Consider the following 22,913-nt stretch of genomic DNA (forward strand, 5'->3'; position numbering starts at 1 on the left):
CTGGGCTGACCCGCTCCGGGCGTCCAGCTCTGCGCAGTCCGCAGCCTCGGTTGCGCTTCTTGCGCTTTACTTCTTGCCCTGTCCGCTGGACTAGGCGCAGCGCTGTACAACGTTTCGAGTTGCAACGTTTCCCACCTACAACGTTTATAAACGGACGCCCTGTTTCAACTTCTGACCTCAGTTGCGACTTTATGGCACTTGATCCGACACGACGCCACGCCGGCGAACAAGTTCACTGCGTCGCTCAACTCATCTGTGCAAACTTCCTTGGACTCTTTCTTTAAGAAAGCAGGTGAGACTCCAGAAAAACCTGCCGCCGGGACTCCTGAGAAGACACAGCAGCCGAGAACCCTTCAAAAAGTCCAGCAAAGTCACCTCAAAGAAGTCCTTCCAAGTCCATGTGAATCCTATTAACCATGTACATGCACTACAGGCTTAAGTACCACCAGCAAATTTTTCATACACATAGGTAACAGGCTGTGTATTAATACAACATCAAAACCTTTAGTAATCATAAAACATTGTTTTACCGGTTACGGTAGCCATATAAAACAATTGTAAATTGGAAAAAAAGACGGTGTAAACCAGGGGTAGGCAACGTTTTCGGCCAGGGCACTGAAAAAAACTGCTTTGTGTATGCTGTAAGGTGCCAGAGTGCCGACACCCCAGAAAAACAAACCTGGGGTGGGGGCTGCATGGCAGGACACACTGCAGATTAATATAGTTAATAATCATAAATGTGGCTGCTTCTTCTTTTTTTTTTTTTACAGTAAATAGCAGGTTTTCTCAAAATTCTAAACCTGGTGACAATAAATAAAACCTCATGTGCTACCTTTGTTCTTGTGTCTTCTTTTTTGTTAAGCACATTGTGATGAGAGAGAAGGAAGAGAGAAGAGAGATGGGGGAGAGAGAGAGGAGAAAGAAAGAGAAGAGAGAGAGGGAGGGAAGAGAGAGATGGAGAAAAAAAAGAGAAGGGAGAGGCATGGGGAGAGCAGGTGTTGGGGGGGACAGGGGAGGCAGTGCAGTCAGGCTGGCCTGGCTGGCCCTTGGGAAGGCTGCAGCCAGATGAGCAGGGGCCAGGTGGGGAGCAGGGGCTCCCCTGGGGCTCCACCGACTCGGGCTGCAGGGGGGATGCTCAGCAGTACCGGAGGTGGGGCCCAGCCCAGGCTGTGCAGCCCCACGGGGATGGGTCACAGCCACCCTGCCCACAAGGGAACGCTGCCTGGCCGGGGCAGGACACCAGGCTCGGGGTTCTCCTGGCTTGGGCTCTGTGCATGCCAGGTGCAGCACAAGTTGGACAGAGCCCCCTGGGCCACAGCATGGACTCCGTGGGCTCCGGAAATAGCCGCTGCAGGCAGTGCTCAGAGCTGAGCCGCCTGGGAGCCTGCAGTGCAGCCGCCCCCGCGCAGCACCTGCCCTGGCCCCAGCCCCTTGAGGGCAGTTGCAGGTGGGCAGGGCCAGGGCTCAGGCAGGCTGGGGCAGCTGCAGGCAGCTGTTCCCAGGTGCTCCCGTGGCCAGGCCCTTGCAGCAGGGATGGCTCTGCCCTGCTCGCACTGTGCCCAGTGTGCAGGGAGGCCAAGCCCAGAGCTGAAAGCCCCCCTGAGCCAGGTGGCATCCCCTCGTGGAGCTGCACGGGCCCAGCCAGGCCCCACCTTCGGTGTCGCTCTGCACCCCCACCCGCCTGCCACAGTCAGCCTGCAGAGCTCAGCGTCATATCCCAAGCCCATTTTTATCTTGCCTGGGATGACATAGGCTTTGCCGGGGCATCAGGGAGACTCCCACCTGTGTGCACCCCAGGTTAGGCACAGGGGCTACCTGCCCCCCCAGATTTATATGTGGGGTGGGGGCAGCTGCTGCTGCATGCTGGGGTCTGAACATGGGGAGCCGCACACGACACCACGTGCCTTCTGTGGCCGGGCAGCCAGCGCATGGAAGGCAAGTGCAATCCTCTGTGATCGTTCAGGAAATGCTCTAGTGTCTTGTAGCCGTATGTGGTGCTCTATCCCTATGGCCAACCCCATGTCTCATTCGTGGAGCAAGAAGACCTTGGGCATAGCACTAAGTTTCTGCTGTAATGGAGCCTTGCACTCCAGGGGCACCAGTGAGCCTCCAAAATAAACCTGGGCGAGGTCCAACTCTCCTCCTTCAGTGGGACACAGTGGCAGCAGGGCCTGCTGATACCCCTCACTCCTGACCTGCAGCCCCCTGCCCCCCCAAGCCCTGCTGCCCCCGAAGAACCCCTCCGCTCCCTTCCCCCACTCTGCTGCAGACCCAGCACTGGCAAGCACGCCCACGCACACATGCACACACACACACGCACACCCTCTCTCTCTCTCAGCATGTGTGGGCACACACACACACACACACACACACACACACACACACACACATGCTTTCTCTCTCTCAGCTGCCTGCGGCTGCATGTGATGCCCTGCCTCCAATCACCTTTCCCCGCTGTCCCCAGCAACTCCTTTGCTGGGGCAGAGGTAAAGCAAAATCCTGGACATTTGCTGATATTTTAAAAAAACACCCAGATGGGGGCATCCAAAAAGTGGACATGTCCAGGAAAACCCAGACGTATGGTAAACCTTCACAAACATTTATTTACAATTTCTAAATCCAAGAATATAAACAGTCTAGGCTGGGGGCAGGCCACACATGACCCCCTGGAAGTCCCCTGGCATGGGCTGGGCAGTGCGCAGAGACCCTCGGTCCTTGGGGCCTGGCTTCATCAAGCCCACGCACTCCACACCTAGGCAGTATTTCTCGGGTGGGCTGGTGGCTCTGGAAACAGGAAAAAAACTAGTAAGAGCCCAGACCACTGCCATGGAGCAAGACATGGTACAGGGCCACCTGCCATGGCATCTCCATCTGTGCCAGGGCCCAAAGCCAGCCCCAAGGGGCTCAGCAACACATCTGGCACCTTGGCCCCCCGGGACCAGGGCTGACTTGTGACAACAGGTGACGGCTGAGCCCAGCTGGAGGGACTCTGCTCTGGCTTTGCTCCCATGGGGACAGCCAGCCCCCAGTGAGCACGGGAGCATGGAGGGCAGAAACGAGGCTCAGAGTAGGTGGCAGGAAGGGCAGCTTGGTGCAGCACCCAGTAAGGTGAACTGCCTCCCGCCCTCCCAACCAGCTCCCACCACTGGCCTGGCCAGTCCTGCTGCAGCCGTCCTGCCCTTAGCCCAGGGCCTGGGCCCCCTGCCCTGCTCCCGCACCAGCTGGCAAGTCTCAGGGGCTCAGCTTGCCCTAGGACATGGCAAAGGGAGAGACAGCATGAGTTGTGCCAGATGTGGTGGGCGACGCCCCAAGACCAGCACCCCTGCAAGCACCCACAGTCCAGCCCCTACATAGTCCCACCCTCACCGGAGCTCCTCTATCCTCTGCCTCTTGAGCTGGGCAATGTGGTCAGCATGCCACTGTCTCTCTTTCTGTAGATGCTTCTTGTCCTCAAAGGAGACAACCCGCTCACATGCCAGCTTCTCCTGATACTTCTGCATCTGGTGCTGAATGTCCTTGGCATCCACCATTCTCTGGGTCGCCCACTTCTCCTGCTGCCTCTGCTCCTTCAGTGCCTGCTCCCTGGGGGAAATGCCAGTGCTGGTGATAGGGGCCAGCCCAGGCTGGAAAGACCATGACCTTCCTGCTGGGGCTGGCCCACCCCCTCCCGCATACATGGGGTCCTATGTCTACCCGAGCCAGGTTGTCTCCACTGCAGCTTGTGCACCCCAGGCTCAGCCAGAGCTGCAGAGGGCAAGCCTGATGTGCCCTAGCTTAGTTCCCCCACAGGCACACTCTCCAGGGCCTGCAACCCCACTGTCATCCTGGGGCCAGGCCACGCCTCGCACTACCTGAGGATCTGCTGGAAAGAGCTGCGGTTCTGCTGTGCCTGTATGACCGAGGCACGCTCCAAGTGGCTCTGCTTCAGCATGGCCTCCATCTCTCTGTACAGCCACTCCGTCTCCTTGGCCTCCTGATGCTGCTTGACCCGGAGAGCATCCTGCCAGGAGGGAAGCATTGATTGCACTGCCCAGGCAGCAAGAAGCCAGGTGGAGATTCTGCTCCTGCTGCCCCAGGGAGCCAGCCCCAACCCTTGGGCTGCCATTGCCTGGCTCCTCTTGCGGCTGTATAGAGCCAGCTGGGCTCTCCTCCCACTCCTGCTCCACATATGGTGCTGGCTGTTATGGCAAATCTGGAAGGACCCAGGTAAGCTGTGGAGCCTTGCCTGCCTGCTTCGGGGATCTAACGTCCTCTTACCTGAGGCCCCAGGCTGCTGCACACCAACCTGCATCCTGCTCAGCCCTAGGGCTCCAGCTGGGGTTCAGTCTGCCCTGCTGCAGTCCCAGGCAGAAGCATCCCACACTATGCCCCACAGGTGCGTGGGTGTGAGGCCCTCCCACTCTGCTGGGTCCCAGGTGGCCAGAAGGCCAGGGAGAGAGCTAGGGAAGGAGCTGCCACATGCATTACCTTCTCAGCCTGGTGCTTCTGGGCTCTCTCCTGTAGGGCTCTCAGACGGGCCATCTCCAGCTCCTTTTTGAGGTGGATATTCTGCTGCATTTCAAACCCTACTTCTTGCTCCTGCCACAGTACAACCCCAGCTCTGTGAGCCACAGGGCCACCCTAAGCCACTGACCTCTTCCCTCCACCCATGCACCAGTAGACATTGGCAAAGCTGTGATGGTGTCACACATATATGTGCGTGTGCGCACATGCGCTGGGTCACTCAGGTGTGTGTAGCATTCTCACGTGTGCCCAGCGACATGCAACCACGTGCAGCATTAACATGCATGTGCAGTGTTCACACAGTGGATCTTTCACAGTGGCATTTTGCAAATGTTCTGCGGAGTGAACTTCTGGATGCGCTTACCAGCTTGAAGATGGCACCAGTCACCTTTGGAGCCCCAGCTCCAGTTCAGCTCCATGTCAAGGAGTCGAGCTGGTTCATGTGGAATCAGCACACAGGAAACAATCTCCTACCCCTAAAGCCTTGATCCCCTAGCCCCTAACCTGTGCCGAACACTGGTCCCCTTCCAGCTCTGGTGACCAGCTCTTGCAGGATATATTCATTTAGCTGCTGTGTGGATCCGACTGGGTTCAATGCCAGTCAAACATGCTGGTACTAGTCCAGACACATGGAAAAATGACTACTTGGACTGGCCCCATGGACTCCCCTTCTGGTGGGTCTATCCCACACTTCAGTTCTATCTGCTCCAGTGGGAGGTCAGGGCAGTGCAAAAGGGTTTGACCACCTGCCCCCAGGAAAGATGGTGAGTCAGAGTGTCCTTGGAAAGAGGGGATTGGAAGTCTGGCTTTTGGGAAAGCCAAGCATTCAGCAGGGATGGACTGCCACACATGCTGGATCCTGCAGACCTGAAGACAGCCCTCTCCAGGAACAGCCCTTTCCTGGCCTTGATCTTTTGGGTGGACCCTGAACTGACTGAACACCCACAGCCCTGGTCTGGCAGGACCATGCCAGACCAGCCTGCAGGCACTTGAGCTGTTGATGGATGCAAAAAGCCCTGTTCATCCCCCAGGCAGGTTTGAGGCTTCAGTGCCCGAATCTCAGGACAGCCCTCGAGCAGCCCCAGTGTACTCAGCCCTGTGGCACAGAACAAGCGCTGGAGACTGGCACTGAGTATACTGCTGGGACTGAGCATCTCTGCAGTCTGGGGGAACAGGGGGGCTGGGAGCAGGCACAGGGCACGGCTCTGCCAACCCCTCACAGCCACTCACCAGGCTCTTGCCCCCGGGCACCGGGCCTCTCCCCACGCTGTCCCCTTCTTGCTGGCAGCGCGGCGGCATGTTCTGGAGTGGAACCCGCACCCGGACCAGTCTCCGGTTGGGGCTGGGCCGGCCAGGAGGCGGCCGTGGAACAAGGTGCCCCCAAGGTCTTCCTGCTTCGTGCGGCTGGCAGAGATGGAGGAGGAGGAGAGTTACTCAGCAGAAGCCCCCTGCAACACCTTTCCCCAGCACTCAGCTGCCAGGCTCCTGCCCCCATCCCTTGGCCTGGCCATAGGCAGCAGCATCCCTGGTCCCAGGAGAGCTATGCTCAGCCTGTGCCCGGGCACTGCAGAAGGACTCTGGTTTTTCACACCCCATCCCCTACTGTAATTATGGAGCTCAGGAGGCCTTGTGCCTGCTGCAGTTTCCACCCTGGAGGCACCGATGGCAGCTCAGCCAGGCCAGAGAGGCTCAGCAGGGCCACCCTCTTGGCTTCACCCTGCTCTGGCCCTGGCTGATCAGCCTGAAAGGCTCTGCCATGGGAATTGGGCCAGGGGCCCAGGTGCCCAGCAAGGCCGGGCTGGACCTCCCGATCCTATCACCCAGCAGCATCTAGACCTGGGAGGGGAGTGTAATTATTTTAACTGGAGCACCGCTTAATGTGTTATGGTGAGATGTCAAGGGCCACAAGGTTAGCCCCACTCCTTGATGGGTTCCCTGCCCCCTGGTCACCGTCTTGGGACCGCAAGTCCCAACCCCTCACCCCTGACCTTAGCCACTGGCTTCAGTGGTTTGAGGCTTCAGTGCCCAGATCTCAGGACAGACCTCGAGCAGCCCCAGTGCACTCAGTCCTTTGACACAGAACAAGCGCTGGGGACCAGCACAGTGCGCTGCTGGGACTGAGCATCTCTGCAGTCTGGGGGGACAGGGCAGCTGGGAGCAGCTGCAGGGCATGACTGCCAGCCCCTCACAGCCACTCACCTGGCTCCTGCCCCCAGGCACTGGGCCTGTGTCCACACTGTCCTTGATTTGCTGGTGGTCCGTTGGCTTTTCCTGGAGTGGGGCCCGTACCCAGGCCAGTCTCCGGTTGGGTTTGGAGCTGGGCCAGCCAGGAAGTGGCTGCGGAACCAGCTGCCCCCAGGATCCTCCCACGTTGTGCAGCTGGGAGAGATGGGGGAGGAGGAGAGATGCTCAGCAGAAGCCCCCCCTGCAACTCCTTCCCCCAGCACCCAGCCACCGGGCTTTCAATGCCACCCCTTGGCCTGGCAATAGGCAGCGGCATCCCTGGTCCCAGGAGAGCTCTGTTCAGCCTGTGCCCGGGTACCGCAGGAGTACTCTGACTATTCACCCCCTGTCCCCTACTACAATTGTGGAGCTCAGGAGGTCTCGTGCCCACTGAGGATCCTGCCCTAAGGGCACCAACAGCAGCTGAGCCAGGCCAGAGGGGCTGGCAGGGCTTTCCTCTTGGCTTCTCCCTGCTCCCGGACCTGGCTGATAAGCCTGAAATGCTCTGCAGTGTGCATGGGACCCAAGCCCAGGTGCCCTGAGGGGTCATGTTGGACCTCCCCTGTGTATTACATCTATATTCCTATCTATCTCATAGCTCACTATTACTATCTATCTACTATGTTGCTACTAGATCTGTCTACAAGAGCTGCAGTGGTGAGTCCCTTGGTTAGCTGACATGACCAGACCAAGTACCTGGCTAGAATTTATTCTCTGCCCCGCCCCAGTCTCCATGGTGATGGAATGACATAGATGTGACATCACAAAGCTACCTGTGACTGTCCATGGAGTTGGGGAGGGGCCCTGGGCCAGATCCTGCTCCCCCACTCGCCCTCTCCCAGGGCCTGCGGTGTCCAAGCAGGGTCTGATTCTGCCCCAAACCGTTAAGGACCAGAGGGTCTTTCCCCTCCTTTCCAACTAGCCAAGCCACAGCTCAGGGCAAGATCAGCTGTGTTTCTGACCCCTGCTAGTCAAGGTCAGGGAGGGCTGCAAGGTTAGCCCGACCCCTTGATGGGTGCCCCACCCCTTGGTCATCTGTCTTGGGACCGCAAGTCCCACCCCCTCACCCCTGACCTTTGCCTGTGGATGTCCATCCCCTTGCTCCGCAAGTCCTCCTTTTGGAAGGTGGGGTGCTGGCATCTTGACACCAGAAAAAAATAAACAAATGGTATACTAAAGAAATAAAAAATCTACCATAACTTATTTTAGTTGTATTTAAAACATATATTTTTGTCCTGATTTATGCGTGTTTGAGTCGTGTATCTAGAGGCAATTGTATCATAGTTCAAAATACTGGAGGTGCACCAAAATATTGGTACCATATTGGATCACCACGGATAAAAAGAAAATTAACGTTATTGGCAATTGGCTTTTTTTTGGCCGGTGTAGCCGATCATGTAGTGATAAATACAATATGCCCTTTGGCTGGGGCTCCTGGACTCGGCATGCATGCGCACAACCACAGCATGCATGTGGCCAGGAGTGCAGATCGGCAGGGTGGAGAGCTGTGCCCTGCAGGTAAATCTGCAGAGGGGAAGAGGCAGAGGAAGGGAGGGGAGGGAAGGGGAATGAGGGGGTGCAGATCGAAGCCCCCACATAGAGGGAGGGAGAGGGGCTGGGGCAGGGGCAGGTGCTGCGGCTGGGGGAACTGCCCAGCCAAGGTGGTGAATGGGACTACAGTGCCATGGCAGCTCATCCAAAGGCTGCAACGGGGGTGTGGGGAGGGCGGGTGGCTCCTCACCTCTACATGCACCCCTGGGAGAAGCATATACCCCCCTGGATTTGTGCATGGGGAAGGGTGGAGGTGGGCTTCCTGCTGGGGGCCCAGAGCTCTCTGCCCTGCTGGCTTTCCCTTGGGAGTCCTGTTCCAGCCACTCATCCCCTGCCCCTGCCCCTGGCCAGGGGTGGAGGGGCAGAGGAGGCAAAGGGGGCCACAGAAGGGGGTGAGAGGGGCTGAAGGGCAATAGGGGTGGGGGCTGGAGTGGGGGGGCAGTGGGGTTGGGGCTGCAGGGAGGGCTGAAAGCAGTGGGAGGTGAGGGCTGTCATGGTGGGGCTGGGGGCAGTGCAGGGTGTGGGCTGGCATGGGAGGGGTTGGGGAGCAAGGGGGAGAGGGGTGCTGGGGATGCAACAGGCCCCATTGATCCTCCAGGCAGGCTAGAGGCTTCAGTTCCCAAATCTCAGGACAGCCCTCGAGCAGCCCCAGTGCACTCAGTCCTTTGGCACAGAACAAGAGCTGGAGACTGGCACCGAGTGTAGGGACTGAGCGTCTCTGAAGTCTGGGGGGAAAGAGGGTTGGTAGCATGGCTCTGCCACCCCCTCACAGCCACTCACCTGGCTCCTACCCCCAGGCACTGGGCCTGGGCCCACACTATCCCTGATTTGCTGGCAGGCTGGTGGCTTGTCCAGGAGCGGCGCCTGCACCTGGATCACTATTCTGTTGGCCTTGGGCAGGCCAGGAGGAGGCTGCGGAACGAGCTGCCCCCATGATCCTCCTGCTTTATTCAGCTGGGAGAGTTGGAGGAAGAGGAGAAATGCTCAGCAGTGACCCCTTCCCTGACCCCAGCACCCAGCCACCAGGCTCCCACCCCCACCGCTCGGCTTGGCAATAGGCAGCAGCATCGCTGGTCCCAGGAGAGCTCTGCTCAGGCTGTGCCCAGGTGGAGCAGGACGACTGGCAATTCAGAGCCCATCACCTACCATAATCGTGGGGCTGAGAAGGCTTTTTGCCTGCCGGGGTTCCTGCGCTGAGGGCATCAACGGCAGCTGAGCCAGGCCAGAGGGCCTTTGCAGGGCCATCCTTTTGGCTTCTCCCTGCTCCCAGCCCTGGATGATCCTCCTGAATGGCTCTGCCATGGGCATGGGGCCTGGGGCCCAGGTGCCCTGAGCAGTAAAGCTAGGCCACCACTATGTACTATACCTATATTCCTGTCTATCCAATATCTTTATTATTTCTATCTAATATCTATATGTTATCTATCTATCTATTATCTTCTTTTAAGTCTGTCCACTGTTACGAAACCAGTGAGTCTCCTGTTTGAGCAGAGACTGATCAGACAAGCACCTGGCGCTAGAATTTATTCTCTGCCTCGCCCCAATCTCTGTGGCAATGGATGACACAAACGTGACGTCACAAAGCCACTTGTGACTGATGCTGTGCATGGAGTTGGCAAGGGACCCTGGGTCAGATCCTGCCCCCCCACTTGCCCTTTCCCAGGGCCTGCAGTGCCCAAGCAGGATCTGATTCTGCCCCAAACTGTTAAGGACCAGAGGCTCTTTCCCCTCCTTTCCAACTAGTCCAGTCCCAGCTCAGGGCAAGATCAGCCGTGTCTGACCCCTGCTAGGCAAGCCCAGGGAGGGTCACAAGGTTAGCCCGACCCCTTGATGGGTGCCCCACCCCCTGGTCACCATCTTGGGACCAGAAGTCCCACCCCTAATCCCTGATCTTTGCCACCAGAAGTCCCCCTCCTTGCCCCAGAAGTTCTCCTTTTGGAAGGGAGGGTGCTGCCATCTTGAAACCAGAAAAAAAGAAACCAAATTGTATGCTAAAGCGATCAAACATCCACCATAACTTATTTTAATTGTTTTAAATACATATATTTTTGTCCTGATTTATGTATGCTTGTATTGTGTATCTAGAGGCAATTGCATCATAGCTCAAAATACTAGAGGTGCACCAAAATATCGGTGCCATGTTGAATCAGCACTGATAAAAGGAAAATTAACACTATTAGCTACTGAATTTTTTTAGCCGGTGTGGACAATAATGTAGTGATAAATACAACATGCCTTCTGGCTGGGACACCTGGATGCCATGTGCAGCTGGGCAGCATGGAGAGCTGTGCTCTGCAGGCAAGTCTGTGGAGGGGAAGGGCTGGAGGGGAGGGAAGGGGAATGGGGTTGCAGATCAAGGCTTCCAAAATGAGGAAGGAAAAGGGGCTGGGGCTGGGAGTCTTCCCAGCCGGGGTGTTGAATGGGACCCCAGGGCCAGGGCAGCTCATTCTGGGAGTCCGGGGAGGGAGCGGGATGGCTCCCTGCCTCTGCCTGCAACCTCAGGAGGGGCATGGGGTGCATGTTCATCCCCAGATTTGTGCATGGGGCAAGGGCAGAGGTGGGCTGCCTTCTGTGGGCTTGGGGTCTCTGCCCTGTTGGCATTCCCTTGGGAGCCCTGCTCAGTGTCATAGCAAGGAAGTTTGGTGCCCGGGGCACAATCAAAAAATGCTACCCCCAAACTTTAATAATTCCAAAAACAATAATTTTAACTGTGTGCCAAATAGGAAAAATATTACATTTATTACCATGTATACAAAAATTACAATTCAAAAACATACTTTCCGAGCTTTCAGTATTGCAAATTCATCTATAACATCATCATATTTTAATGAGTTAGCAATGTTATGTTCTGTTTGACAAAATTGCTAAATTAGACAGTTTTTCCTGGCCCATGGATGATAGTAAGTAATTTTTCACTAATTTTAGTTTGCTGAAGCTGTGCTTGCATGATGCCATGGTTACAGGGATAGTCAATAAACTCTCTTTGATGCTGTACTATTCATAGATCTTTACATATTGAATTATCTGTGTCATCTGTTCCTTATGTGATACGTCTGGTGTACAGTCAAAAGACAACGAGTAGTATTTGGATTTCTACACCTGAGAAACAATTTCTGCTCTTACTTTTGAACCCAGTAAATGTATCATTTCATTTTGAATATCAGGTGAAAATATGATATAGTTGTGAGCCCTTTCTTCATATTTTCAGTGTGGAAAACTTCATACCAGCCCCCTCTTTTTGGATTAGTTGTTTTTCTCTTTTTTTTTCTCTCTCTCTCTCTCTCTGCCCATGTATCTACCAACCTGGCTACCTAGGGGATCCCCTAAGCAGAAGGGAATTCCCTCTTCCTGTGTCTAAGTCCTTTGTGTAGCCTTCCCACCTTCTAGCTGGAGGGGCGGTCCTAAGGCAGTGGTCACTTCTCAAGGTAAGTGCTGATGTTTTTCAAACAGACTGGCCAGCGTCAGTCCTGCTCAGAAAATACCTGATTTCAGCTGGGTCCAGTGGGTCAAAAAGATTATTTAATGTGTCCCTCCATCTTAGATAGGGGGGACATTTTTTTGGTCACTGAATCAAGGTATGGACCTCCACAATTCTCTGGATGTAGATGTAAGTAAATTACCTGAAATTTAGCTAGGAATTTAGAATAAAGTGTTTTAGTTGTATATAAAAAGGTAACAAGCTTACGCTGTTTTGCTCAAGGGTAGCTCTCGTTCTATATTCTGGTGTTTTATAGCCCTTTCTCATCCTATCCCTCTTTGATCACTAAATCTATCTCACAACGTGTGCTTAAGAGGGAAGGGACCAGTAGTGTGTGCCTAAGAGGGAAGGGACCAGCCTTGTCGGCTTACTTTTCTAGGCTGGCTAAGATGAGCTTGGCTTTTTACATTCTTCCTGTACAGGAGGCAGCTTGTGAATGCTTCAGCCTAAAAGAAGCATGCCAGCATCTCACAATGGCTTAAGCACCCACAAGGTCTACAAGGTCTGTGTACCCCAGGTGGCACAGAGCCCTAACAAAGACCAGACCCTGGGTGGTGGCAGAGGTTACCCCAGGCTTGTGGGTGTGCTCCAGGAAAGGGTTCGGCTGGATGTAGGCACCCCAGGGAAGGCATTTGAAACTTGGTTCTTGGGCGGGCACAGTGAAGTGAGTGGCTCAGGGCAGAAGCGTCCCCTATTGGCCCACTACATTCAATATGAACAGCAATTTCATTATTGTACTTACCGATCAGATTAACAACATTAAGAAACATCCCGGAATTTGAAGAACCAATCACATGAGCTGAACCCCTTAAAGCAAGATTATTATTTGTACAGGAGATAATAGCATCAACTACAACTTTCAGAACATGCCTCCATTTTTCCTTTTCTTTCGAAATAGCCTTTTCGAGTTCATCATTAATCGTGTACCCTCCTTCTTAATCACACACTTCTCAAAGTCTTTCCAATTCATTCTGTGGAATTTTCATGTTCAGAAATTCTAGGATTTAATTTTTTCCAGTTGCAGAATCCTTTTGCTAGTTTTTCTATGACTGGGGTTATTTGAGTTTGTATGGAAAAAGCAAGGGAAATAAGGACAACTCCTTTAGTTTTGCTATATAGAAGCCATTTCCTTTCAACTATATCTCCATCTGAAAGAATCTTGTTAACCCTCTCCTTACTGAAGTGCCTCCCATCTTCTGTCACTGACTGAGAAGAATTGGCTTTGATCTCTTGTTCAGGACCATGTTCTACTATTGTAGAAATGAAATTACGTGCATAAGGGTGTTGCTACATTGCTGGATCACTGAAATGTATGGCTATATCAGGACAAGATGCAACTGTTATTTCTATCTGTAGGTTGTTAATAATGCCAACATTTCCCTCTTTGTCAGAATATTTAACACAAAAGTTCAATTCTGATCTTCATGTCTCTTCTTGCTCATTTGGTTCTACCACTATTGGTTCTTCTTGCTCACTTGGCTCTAACTCATTTGTTTCTATATTAGAACATGACAGAAGGCTCTTATCATTCTGTTTTTGATAGCCATTTTTCCCAGGACTTAGCAAGGTTCTTCTCATCTGCCTTTTTCTGCTTCACCTTCATCCTTTTATATGCTCTTGATTTCTTTGGTTCCGTGGTTTATTGGGGTTTGCACTCACCATCAATACTACCGCAAGTTACACATCAAAATCAGGATCATAAGAGTATGTCATAAACATGCTCCATTTGAATGGGAACTCCATTTGAGAAGCAGGCTTTGAAGTCAAGCTTGTGAAGAGACATCAGGGGACCTTAACTGATCTGCACCCATGCTCCCCTCTTGGAAAGGGGTGGTTTGGATTTCAGTTCCTTGGACACACACTCCCTTACCTACACACATTGCCCCCAACCTCCTCCACCCCTTAGAAATTCAGTAAGTAACAAACATATTCAAAATGTGCTGAGCAAACTCTCATTCCCTCCCTTCTTTCTGTGGCCACCTCTGACAACAAGACAAACCAGCCCTCCCACCAGAAAACTGAGGCTTATTCAGAAGTCACAAGTTTATTTTCTTAAATGCTGTAATATAGGGAAAGTGGGGGAGGGCAGATTTATACACCTAGGGTGGGGCGGGGTGGGGTGTATTAGAAGAAAGGACAATTATAGAGATGAATGAGCATGCTCCAGGATGGCTTATTAATCTCTTGGAGTAGCCCCTACAGGACACTCATGGAGCCAAAAGGCTTTGGCATTAGCAGTGAAGCCTCAGTATTCCCAAGGGAGATTACAACTTTCTGCATTTCACCCAGCAGCCCATGGTGGGGTGTGAGGGGTGTCGGGGGGGGCGGTATGGGTGGGTGGGTGTGGGGTTTGTGGGGAGCTGTGGGTGGGTGGGAATGCAGGGTTGTGGGGATGTGTGGATGTGTGTGTTGGTATAGTATTGTGGGTATGGGAGCCATGTGGAGCACAGCAGATAGCAGGTGGGCAGGAATGTGGGGAAAGCGGTGGCAGGGAGCAGTGGCAGTGGAAGTGAGAGGAATGCGGGGCCTGCACCGGTGTCCCAGGGCTAGTGCCGGTGGAGCCCAAAGCAGGGCAGCAGGAGCACAGGTTATGGGCTGGCAGGGGTCCATGCAGCTGGGCTGGGCTGCCAGGAGGGAGAGAGGGGGAGCTGGCCAACAGCTTGGTTTTAGGCCAGCTGTAGTGTGCCTTGGCCTCCCGCTCCTTCCTGGCATGTGAAGCAGAGCAGCCCTTGTGGCATGCCTCTGGGCTGCTGGTGTGGCCCTTGGGGCTTGGCAGTGGTAGTGGAAGAGGAGGAGGAGGTGGGCTCATGGTGGTGCTCATGGTGCCACTCACAGGAGTGGCTGCTGCCGCCATGGTGCTCCTGCCGCTCCCAGCTGCTGCACCCCGCCTCCCTGTGTGGCTACTGATGACGACCCTGCACCCACTCTTGTAGCTGCCGCTTCCACAGCCGCCATCACTGCTGTTCCTGGCCACCATAAGCACCTCGGCCTGCTGCGGGGTCGACACCAAGCTCAAGAGGCCATGCTGCAAGAGGTGCTCGGGTTTGTGGCAGGGGCACGGCAGTGGCAGCTTGGTGGCAGCCACCCACTGCCACAGTAACAGCCATGTGGGGAGGCAAAATGTGGCAGCCAGGTGCGGTGGCAGGAGCACCACAGCAGCAGCAGCCGCTCCTGTGAGTGGCACTACGAGCACGGCGACAAGGAGAAGGTGGTGGCAGTTGAGCCCGCCTCCTCCTCCTCCTCTGCTGTGGCTGCCACAACCACGCTGGTGGCTCCAAGGTGCACTGCAAGGGCCACTCTGCCTCATTGCTGTGGTGGTGGGTGGCTGCCACTGGGCAATGAAGCCAGGATGCCCCCACTGCTGCTGCGCTCCCGCCATGAGACTGAGCACCGTGGCTGCTTGCGCTTGGTGCTGTCCCTGCAGCAGGCTGAGGCACCCATGGCGGCCAGGAACAGCAGCAACGGTGGCTGGAGGAGCGGTGGGTGCAGGAGTGGGTGTGGGGCCAGCAGTGGCAGCCACATGGGCAGGCGGAGCACAGCATCTGCGCGTGGTGGGATCACCATGGTGGCAGCAGCAGCTCTAACAAGTGGCACCGTGAGCACTGCAACAAGTGTGGCGACAAGGAGAAGATGGTGGTGACAAGAAGACGGTGGTGGCAAAACCCACCTTGTCCTCCTCCTCCGCCACGTCCACCGAGCAGGGCCCGGAGCGGGGCAGCAGAAGCTCAGGGTGTGGAGCCAGTTGTCTTGAGGAGGGCACCCTATTGTGAAGGCACTTCTTCTCACCCTGGGAGCACTGACTGCTTTTAGGGAATGATGGAGATGTCACAGGCTCCAAGGCTGATGCAAAGATCATCTCCTCACACATTCCCCCAGCAACTGGGCTGGCCTCTGCCTGAGGTGTTTCCTTTTAACTCCTCCCCATCATCAAACCTTGGGGGCCAGCCTCTGTGTCCTTAGGGCTCTGCCGTGTCCTAGAGGGGCTGAAGGATGGGTGAACTCATGCATGTATCTATGAGTCTATGTAGCATGAGGCTACTTGCACCCCTACACCCTGCCTTACGCCAACCACGGGTGTTAATTTCTGACTGGCCACTGCACAGAAGTTATTCTGCCTTTTTTAGTTAGAAAAGTCCAGTTTGGATGGTGTGTCATCCAGATTCAGGCCGTATCGCATCTGGCCTGTGATCTCCTTTTACCAGCCCTGGGTTACCTCGCTTCCCGGTATGCTCTTCTATCTCTGTCTTGCGTCTGTCACAGTCCATGGATCTGTGTCTTTTCCTTCCCCACAATTCATTGCTGTCCCAGTCTTGCCCAGCTGGATCTGGGATCCACAGTTTGGTCTCTGGTAAGTAGCAGGGCCCTCCTGGGCTCAGCTTATTTCTGTTTGCCCCCTCCTGGGGATGCCACCACCTTCCCTTGGTGGGGCTATGATCTACTCCGGGCCCAGCAGAGGACTCAGTTCCAGTCATCTCTGTTCCCGGTCCGATGGGGCTTTTATGCCCCCTTCGGGGAGCTGGCTGATGAATCGGTGCTGGCATGCCATCATAAAGCGGATCCATGCTGGCCCCAGCCCCTTCCCCGGCCCCGGCCCTGGCCCCAGATCTCCCCGGACCTGCTGTGATTTTTTTCTTCTATCTTCATTGCAGCATTTTTTCCTGCCATGGCCCCATTCTCGCTGCACTTCTGGTGTGCAGTGGTGTCTCGTTGGCTCCAGTCCTCTCCCTCTCCAGGTAAGATATTCTTTGTGCCATGGTCCCTGCCACAGTGATAGTATTGCATGTCCATAGAGCAACCAGTTTTGAAGAATTACATACCATTAACAATGTCGTCTGTAATACATTTCAGGAAGCAGCAAGAAGACAATATTTGCTGGCCAATGATGAAGAATGGGACTGATGTCTGGAGGAAGCAGCTGGAATTCGAGTGCCCAGACAGTTGAGGCAAATGTTTGCATTTATTTGCATATTTTGTAAATCATCTAATGGATTGCAACTATGGGAACAATGTATGGATGCCATGACAGAGGACCATAGGAGACATCACGATAATGACATGTCAGTACAAAAAGCATTGCTGGATATACAAGAATTGTTGCTGGTTCATGGAATGAATTGTAGTTCTTTTGATTGACCAAAATAATGACGGCCTTTATGACGTGGACAAAGAATTCGCAGAAGCAGAACAACAAATTAGAAACCTCAACGCTCAACAGAAATATGTCTTCGATCAAATTGTTAATATCAAAGAAATCATTAAATAGGTTAGCCTTGTCGTCTGGTGTGACAACCAGATTTTCTAGCGTGTCTTGCAAAGGTCCCAAGTTACCCAGTACCTTCTTTTTGCCCCCTATGTATTTAAAAAGGGACTTCTCGTTGTCCTTGATCCGGGTCGCTAGTCCCAGTCCCATCTCCGGCTTGGCCTTCCCGACCGCCCCCCTGCAGCCCCGAGCAGCCGAGGTGTAGTCCTTCGTTGTGATGGCCCCTCCCTTCCATTGGGTGTACGCCTCCCTTTTAGCTAGGAGACGTTCCTGTATGCTTTTGGTGAACCACGGGGGTTTTTGCGCCCTCTTGCCCCCTTTGATCCTTGTTGGGATTACCTCCCTTTGGGCATGGAAGATTGTCTCCTTAAGGAACGACCACTCTTCTTGGACACCTGACTCCCCTCCCCTCCGGGACCTCAGTACCTCCCCAATTATTCTTCTTACCTCATTGAAATCCACCCTCCTGAAGTCCAGGGCTGCTGCCTTGCTGCTGGCTTTTACCACTTTGCGCTGGATGGTGAATTCCAGTAGGCGATGATCACTGTCGCCCAGGGGGTCGAGCACCTGCAGTCCCCTCACCAGGTTGTCACCTGTGGCCAGGACCAGACCCAACAAGGCGTCTCCCCTGGTGGGGCTGTGCACCTCCTGGGTTAGATGGAGGTCCTGTATCTCGGCTAGGAACCTACATGAGCGGTCAGATCTGGCTGACTGCTCTTCCTAGCAGATGTCTGGAAAGTTCAGGTCACCCATGATGACCATGTCTTTTGACCTAGCTACCTCCGTGACCTGACTTAAGAATTCCCGGTCTAGCTCTTCCCCTTGGTTGGGTGGTCTGTAGTAGACCCCCGCCGTTAAGTCCCTTTCCCCTTGACTCCCTTGTATTCTTACCCAGAGCACTTCAGTGTGCCCCTCCTCTGACCTTGTGCTACTAGATGAGGATGTGTATTCCTCCTTGGTGTAGAGCCCCACACCCCCAACCTTTCCTCCCTGTCCTGTCCCTCCCGTACAGCCTATAGCCCTTGATATTCACCGCCCAGTGGTGTGTTGGGTCCCACCATGTTCCCGTGAGCCCCACTATGCCTGGCTTGGTGTCAGCTAGCAGGAGGGTAAGTTCTTCCTGCTTGTTCCTCATACTACGAGCATTTGTGTAGACGCATTTGTGGGCCTAACGAGAACCAGGAATGAAAACAACTTAAAAAAATATATTTTACCGGTGGAAAACAAACAAGGAAATCTAAACAGTGACAAGAAAATATTCACTGAAAACATCGTCTTTAATTTCATAGATTTCTAGTAGGGCTGTGCAAAATTTCATTGGCTGTTTCGTTTCGTGCTCAAAACAGCGAAATGGAAACAAAAGGCTTTGAAACAGCCTTGAAACAAAACGAGAGCAGTTGAAATGTTTTGAAAGTTTCAAAATGTTTCAAAGCTGAAGCTGGGCTTGCCTGCAGGGAAACAGAAAGTAAGGGGAGCGGAGGGAAGGACTGCTCTGATAGTGACTGTGACTGTTTGGCTGCCTGAGATGCTGCTGATGCTACTGTGCTGCTCACTAAGTTACCACCTGTTGTCATTTAAAGTGGTGGACCGGGATGAGGCTGTAGGGGAGGAGGAGATCTCATTGGGACACACTACCGTGTTGTGTAGAGGACCCAGCACCAGTGGGGGAGCACCTCAACACATACACACAGTCACGAGTTTTGCTTGTCAGCAGCTTGAGGTGCAGTTTCCCAGAAACCCCTGCACCTATCTCCTTGAAACTTGGTAGACTTTGTGGTCTCAGAAGAGGCTAACATCCTTGCAATTTTCATCCAAATCAGGCAGGAAATGACAAAGTTATAGGTATTTTCATGATTCCTCATGCTAGCCTATGGGCAAAATGTCAAAACAGTGTCGAAACAGTGAAACAGTTTTGACGAAATGAAATGGAGCAGTGCTTTGAAAAAGCAAAATGAAACACTGTCCCTTCAAAATGGCGAAACGGAATTCAAAACAAAACGGTCCTGTTTCGCACAGCCCTACATGCATACCCCCCCCCCCCACACATACACTTTATACCATAGCAAATTTTATGTATATATACACCTATATACACAGGAACACATACACGTATATATGACTTAATATATATACACATATAATTTGTGTGTGTGTATGGAGTGTAAATGCATATGCGTGTGTGTATAATTTGCTATATTATAAAGTGTGTACCTGTGTATGTATATGTGTGTGCATATATAATTAATGTGCTGTTATAAAGTGTATGTGTATAGATATATATAATTTCATATAAGTTTTGTGAATTTACATGTATGTGTGTGTGTGTATGTACGTGTGTATACACACACACACACACACATATACGCAAAATTGGTGTTTTATAAATATGTATGTATATATAAAATTTCCTAAGCTAAAGAGTGGTTATGTTTATATATATCATAAATTTGCTGTTATAAAGTGTATGTGTGTGTGTGTGTGTGTATAAATTGCTATGTTATTAAGTGTATGTATATAGAATTAATTTGCTATGTTATAAAGTGTGTGTATGTGTGTGTGTGTGTGTGTGTATGTATGTGTGTGTGTATATATATAAATCGCTGTTATAAAGGGGTGGGGTGCACCTGTGTGTGTAAAATTTGCCCACACACATGCCACAGCCAGCATCATGACTCTGTGCATGTCAGAGCAGTGGCATCTGCCCCGAGCCAGGCGCTGCAGGTTCTCTGGAGGTAGTGACTGCCCAGTTGCTAAGGGGAACCTGGTGTGGGGATAAGCCATGGGGCAGAGACACTCATCTCAGCCCCCTGACACCAGTGTCTAGTGGGATAAAAGACACATCCCAGACCACACTGAGCAGTGCAGACTATGGCCCTAGCAAAAGCCTGAGTTATGAATGATGTGCTGAACCTGCTGAAATTTGTTCCCTCTGGAGGTCAGCCAGGGCTTTAATTGATTAACCTCAGCAACCAGTAAGCTTGCAGTTAAATCACAAGCAGTAGCCTTGGCAAGTTGAATCTGGTTATCAAGCCACTAATATTAGATTAGGCCAAGGAAGGAGAACTCCTGTTCAGAAAAGGGTGGGAGAGCAGTGAATGGTAACAACTGATGTTTTGCCTTTTGATTACCACAGAGCTGTAGGTAGTCAGCTAGACCCTGGGTAACCTGTTTGTGGTCAGCTGTGGCCACTTTCAAGGGGCTGGTGCTGAGCTGCAGAAGTGCGGCTAGAGCAGGACACGCAGCCTGTTCCCGAGTGAACGTATGCCCCTGCTACAACTGGCCTAACCAGCAAAGTAGAAGATGGAGCATGGCACGGAGCACTCCCGGGGTGACAGAAAGGGGTAAGGACTTCTCCTCTCTCCCCTAAGCATGCTTACCTCAAAGCCACAAGCCCAGCTAATTGGCATCTTCCAAGTCCACAGGGAAACTGATTCAGTCCAGTTCCAAAGTATCAGTGAAACTGCAGCCTTGCCACAGGACATCCTTCATGGGACACACGTGTCCGTGCTGCCATCCCGTGGCCATCCATTGTGACTGCACCGTGTGCTCACATCATACCACGGGGCTCCACGCTGCATGCCCCGCATTACTTCCACCTGCAACTCACAGCCCCCAAAACAGCCTTTGAGCAACAGAGCAGATCTAAACCCCTCATCAGGACAGCAGCCCTTGGGTGGAGACTCCTGCAGCCCTGGCCCAGGCAGACACGGTCTGGAGCAAAGAGGAGCAAAAACATTCTGCAAACGACTGTGACCTGTGGATAGTGTTCTGCATTCTCAGTTTTTACCGATTTTCACTGATAAATTCCCTGATTTTTTTTAAGTTATTCAGTTTTTACTGATTTACAGTTCAAATCCCTGTTAACCGGCATGAGTGGGGGATGGCCCATTCCCCACTCATGCCAGTTAACAGGGATTTGAACTGAAAACCAGGTGGTGCTGGTAAGCTAAAAGTGCTGCCATGCTGGTTACCTGAAGCACAGGTTTCCAGCTGGACGCAGGGTGGGGGTGGAGCAGGGATTGGGGGGGGGGGGGTGGCGGTGGTCTTGTGGGGCCCAGGGTTGGGGGGCTGGAGATGCTATGAAAGCATTGTGAACAATCTTTAAAATGGATTCTCCTTTAAAGCAGAAAAAACGTGGGAAACGGTAGGTTTTCCCTGCAGACTGGCAGAGTTCCTGTTGTGTCTCCTGCCCCCGGCCCCACCACCTGCTGCACTTCTGTCAGCTCTGCTCAGTGTCCTGCACCCCTCGGGTGAGGAAGGGACCTGGTGCTGCTGGCACAGGGAAAGCCCTGCTATTGCCCTGGACTGGCACATGCCTGAGGCAGCCACAGACTTCGGCATGTGGGAGCAGAGAGCAAAGGAAGAGTTGCAGTTTCACGGTCCATGAACCTGGGTTGAGCCCCAGGGACTCTGTCCCTCCCCAGAGCAGGGATCACTGCTCCGTGACTGAGCCGTCATGGACATTGCTCCCTGAGGGATACCCGGGGGCTTGGGGCCTGTCCCAGGATTCAAAGTATAAGGAGAGCGTGGAGGGCAATGCAAGGGCAGTCTGCTCCAGGCTGCGAGTTGGGCTTGCAGGGAGACACCAGGAGAGCAGGGAAAGCCCACCTGCGAGCACTGAGTCTCACTGCTTGTTAGCCTGGCAGCACTGCAAGGCCCAGCCAAGATAAGGGATCTTTCTGCTAGGGGGCTGCCCACCTGCGTGAGAACAACCAGGGCGGCTCACCCTGGCTGCTGGCAGCTCAGATGTGGGGCCCTGTGGCAGCGTCTTGTCTCATGAGGGGTCTGTGGGAAAGGAAGAAATGACACAGGCCATAGGGAGGGGGCTGGCTCCCCAACACCCAGCAGGGTCCCCTGGCTCCTTTGCCCCTCTTCCCCCACAGCCCACTCACACTCCCCAGCTTCACCTGCAGCCCCCACGCCCCAACCGTGTCCTAACAGGACCCCCTGACTCAGTCCCATACGGCCCCTCCTAGCCCTCTCCTGCACAGTCCCGGCATACCCAGAGCTCTCCTCCCCCACAGCACCCACCTGGCCAGCAATCACTGCCCTCACACCTACCCCCCACAGCCCCCTGCACTGTCCCACATCCAGCCCCACAGCCCCCGGCCTCCATTTCCCAACTGCCCTCGTAACCCCCAGTCCCACCCTGCAGCCTGCTATGCCAGAGGGACTCACCCCCACCCCCCTTGCCCTGCCTGGCAGCTGCAGCCCCAGCACCACTGGGAGCAGCTCCTGCAGCACCCCTGGGACAGACCCCTTCCCTGCAGCTGGCACCGGGACACATCAGTCGGAGTCTCCGCTGCAGCCCCGGGTCCGGCCTCCCCCTCCCCTGCAGCCCAGCCCCTCCACCCACACCCCCTGCAGCAGATGCAGCTCCAGCTGGGGGAGCATAAGGTGCTGGGACGCTCCCTGCACTCTGATTCGTCCCCTGTCCTGCTCCTATTGGCTGGGCTGGGAGGAAGGGGCGGAGCTTCATGAGGACTGGGCCCTGGGACCTGCTATAAAGCTGGCGCCTGTGGAGAGGAGCGGGCAGGACCTGGGGCTGCAGTGCGCCACTGCACGTGGCCCTGGGGGGGGAAGAGCCGGGCAGTGCGGGCAGGGCCCTGGGGAGGGCTCCAGTTAGGACAGAGGCTGTTGAGGGGTGGGGGATGTGAAGGGTTAGGGGGGCTTGGGCACCATGGGGTGACCTCATTCCTGCCTCCCCCCCTCCCCCTGCTGTAACCTCTGCCCCTGGTAACCCCCACCCCCGCCCTTCCCCCCTTGGAGCCCCCCCAACAAGGCCCCTAAGCAGCACCCCCCCCGCCCCCCCCAACTCCCTGGGAGGTTGAAGTCGGTTCCATATTCCCAGTTCCCGGCTCCTTTTTCAAAGCTAATCTAGACCCAATAAAAGCTTGT

The 22,913-nt window shown here is 53.9% G+C and overlaps 1 protein-coding gene across 2 annotated transcripts; it reads right to left on the reverse strand.

Annotated features, from left to right (window-relative positions):
- Positions 1-2,585: 2,585 nt before the first annotated feature.
- LOC109282685 (cilia- and flagella-associated protein 45) lies at positions 2,586-7,476 on the reverse strand. 2 transcript variants are annotated; one of them, XM_059718757.1, is made up of 5 exons: positions 6,703-7,476; positions 4,468-5,907; positions 3,852-4,000; positions 3,367-3,582; positions 2,586-2,784 (listed from the first exon to the last, which is right to left on the reverse strand). In XM_059718757.1, exons 2-5 carry the CDS (start codon positions 4,555-4,557, stop codon positions 2,637-2,639), a joined length of 603 nt encoding a protein of 200 aa, XP_059574740.1. In that variant the 5' UTR covers positions 4,558-5,907; positions 6,703-7,476; the 3' UTR covers positions 2,586-2,636. The 2 variants fall into 2 exon arrangements, with proteins under 2 accessions (XP_059574740.1, XP_019341037.2); XM_019485492.2 differs by lacking the exon at positions 6,703-7,476 and having other exon boundaries at positions 3,852-4,548.
- Between the last annotated feature and the right edge of the window lie 15,437 nt (positions 7,477-22,913).

Source organism: Alligator mississippiensis, chromosome 15 (genome assembly GCF_030867095.1).
Source record: "Alligator mississippiensis isolate rAllMis1 chromosome 15, rAllMis1, whole genome shotgun sequence".
Taxonomy (NCBI): Eukaryota; Metazoa; Chordata; order Crocodylia; family Alligatoridae; genus Alligator; species Alligator mississippiensis.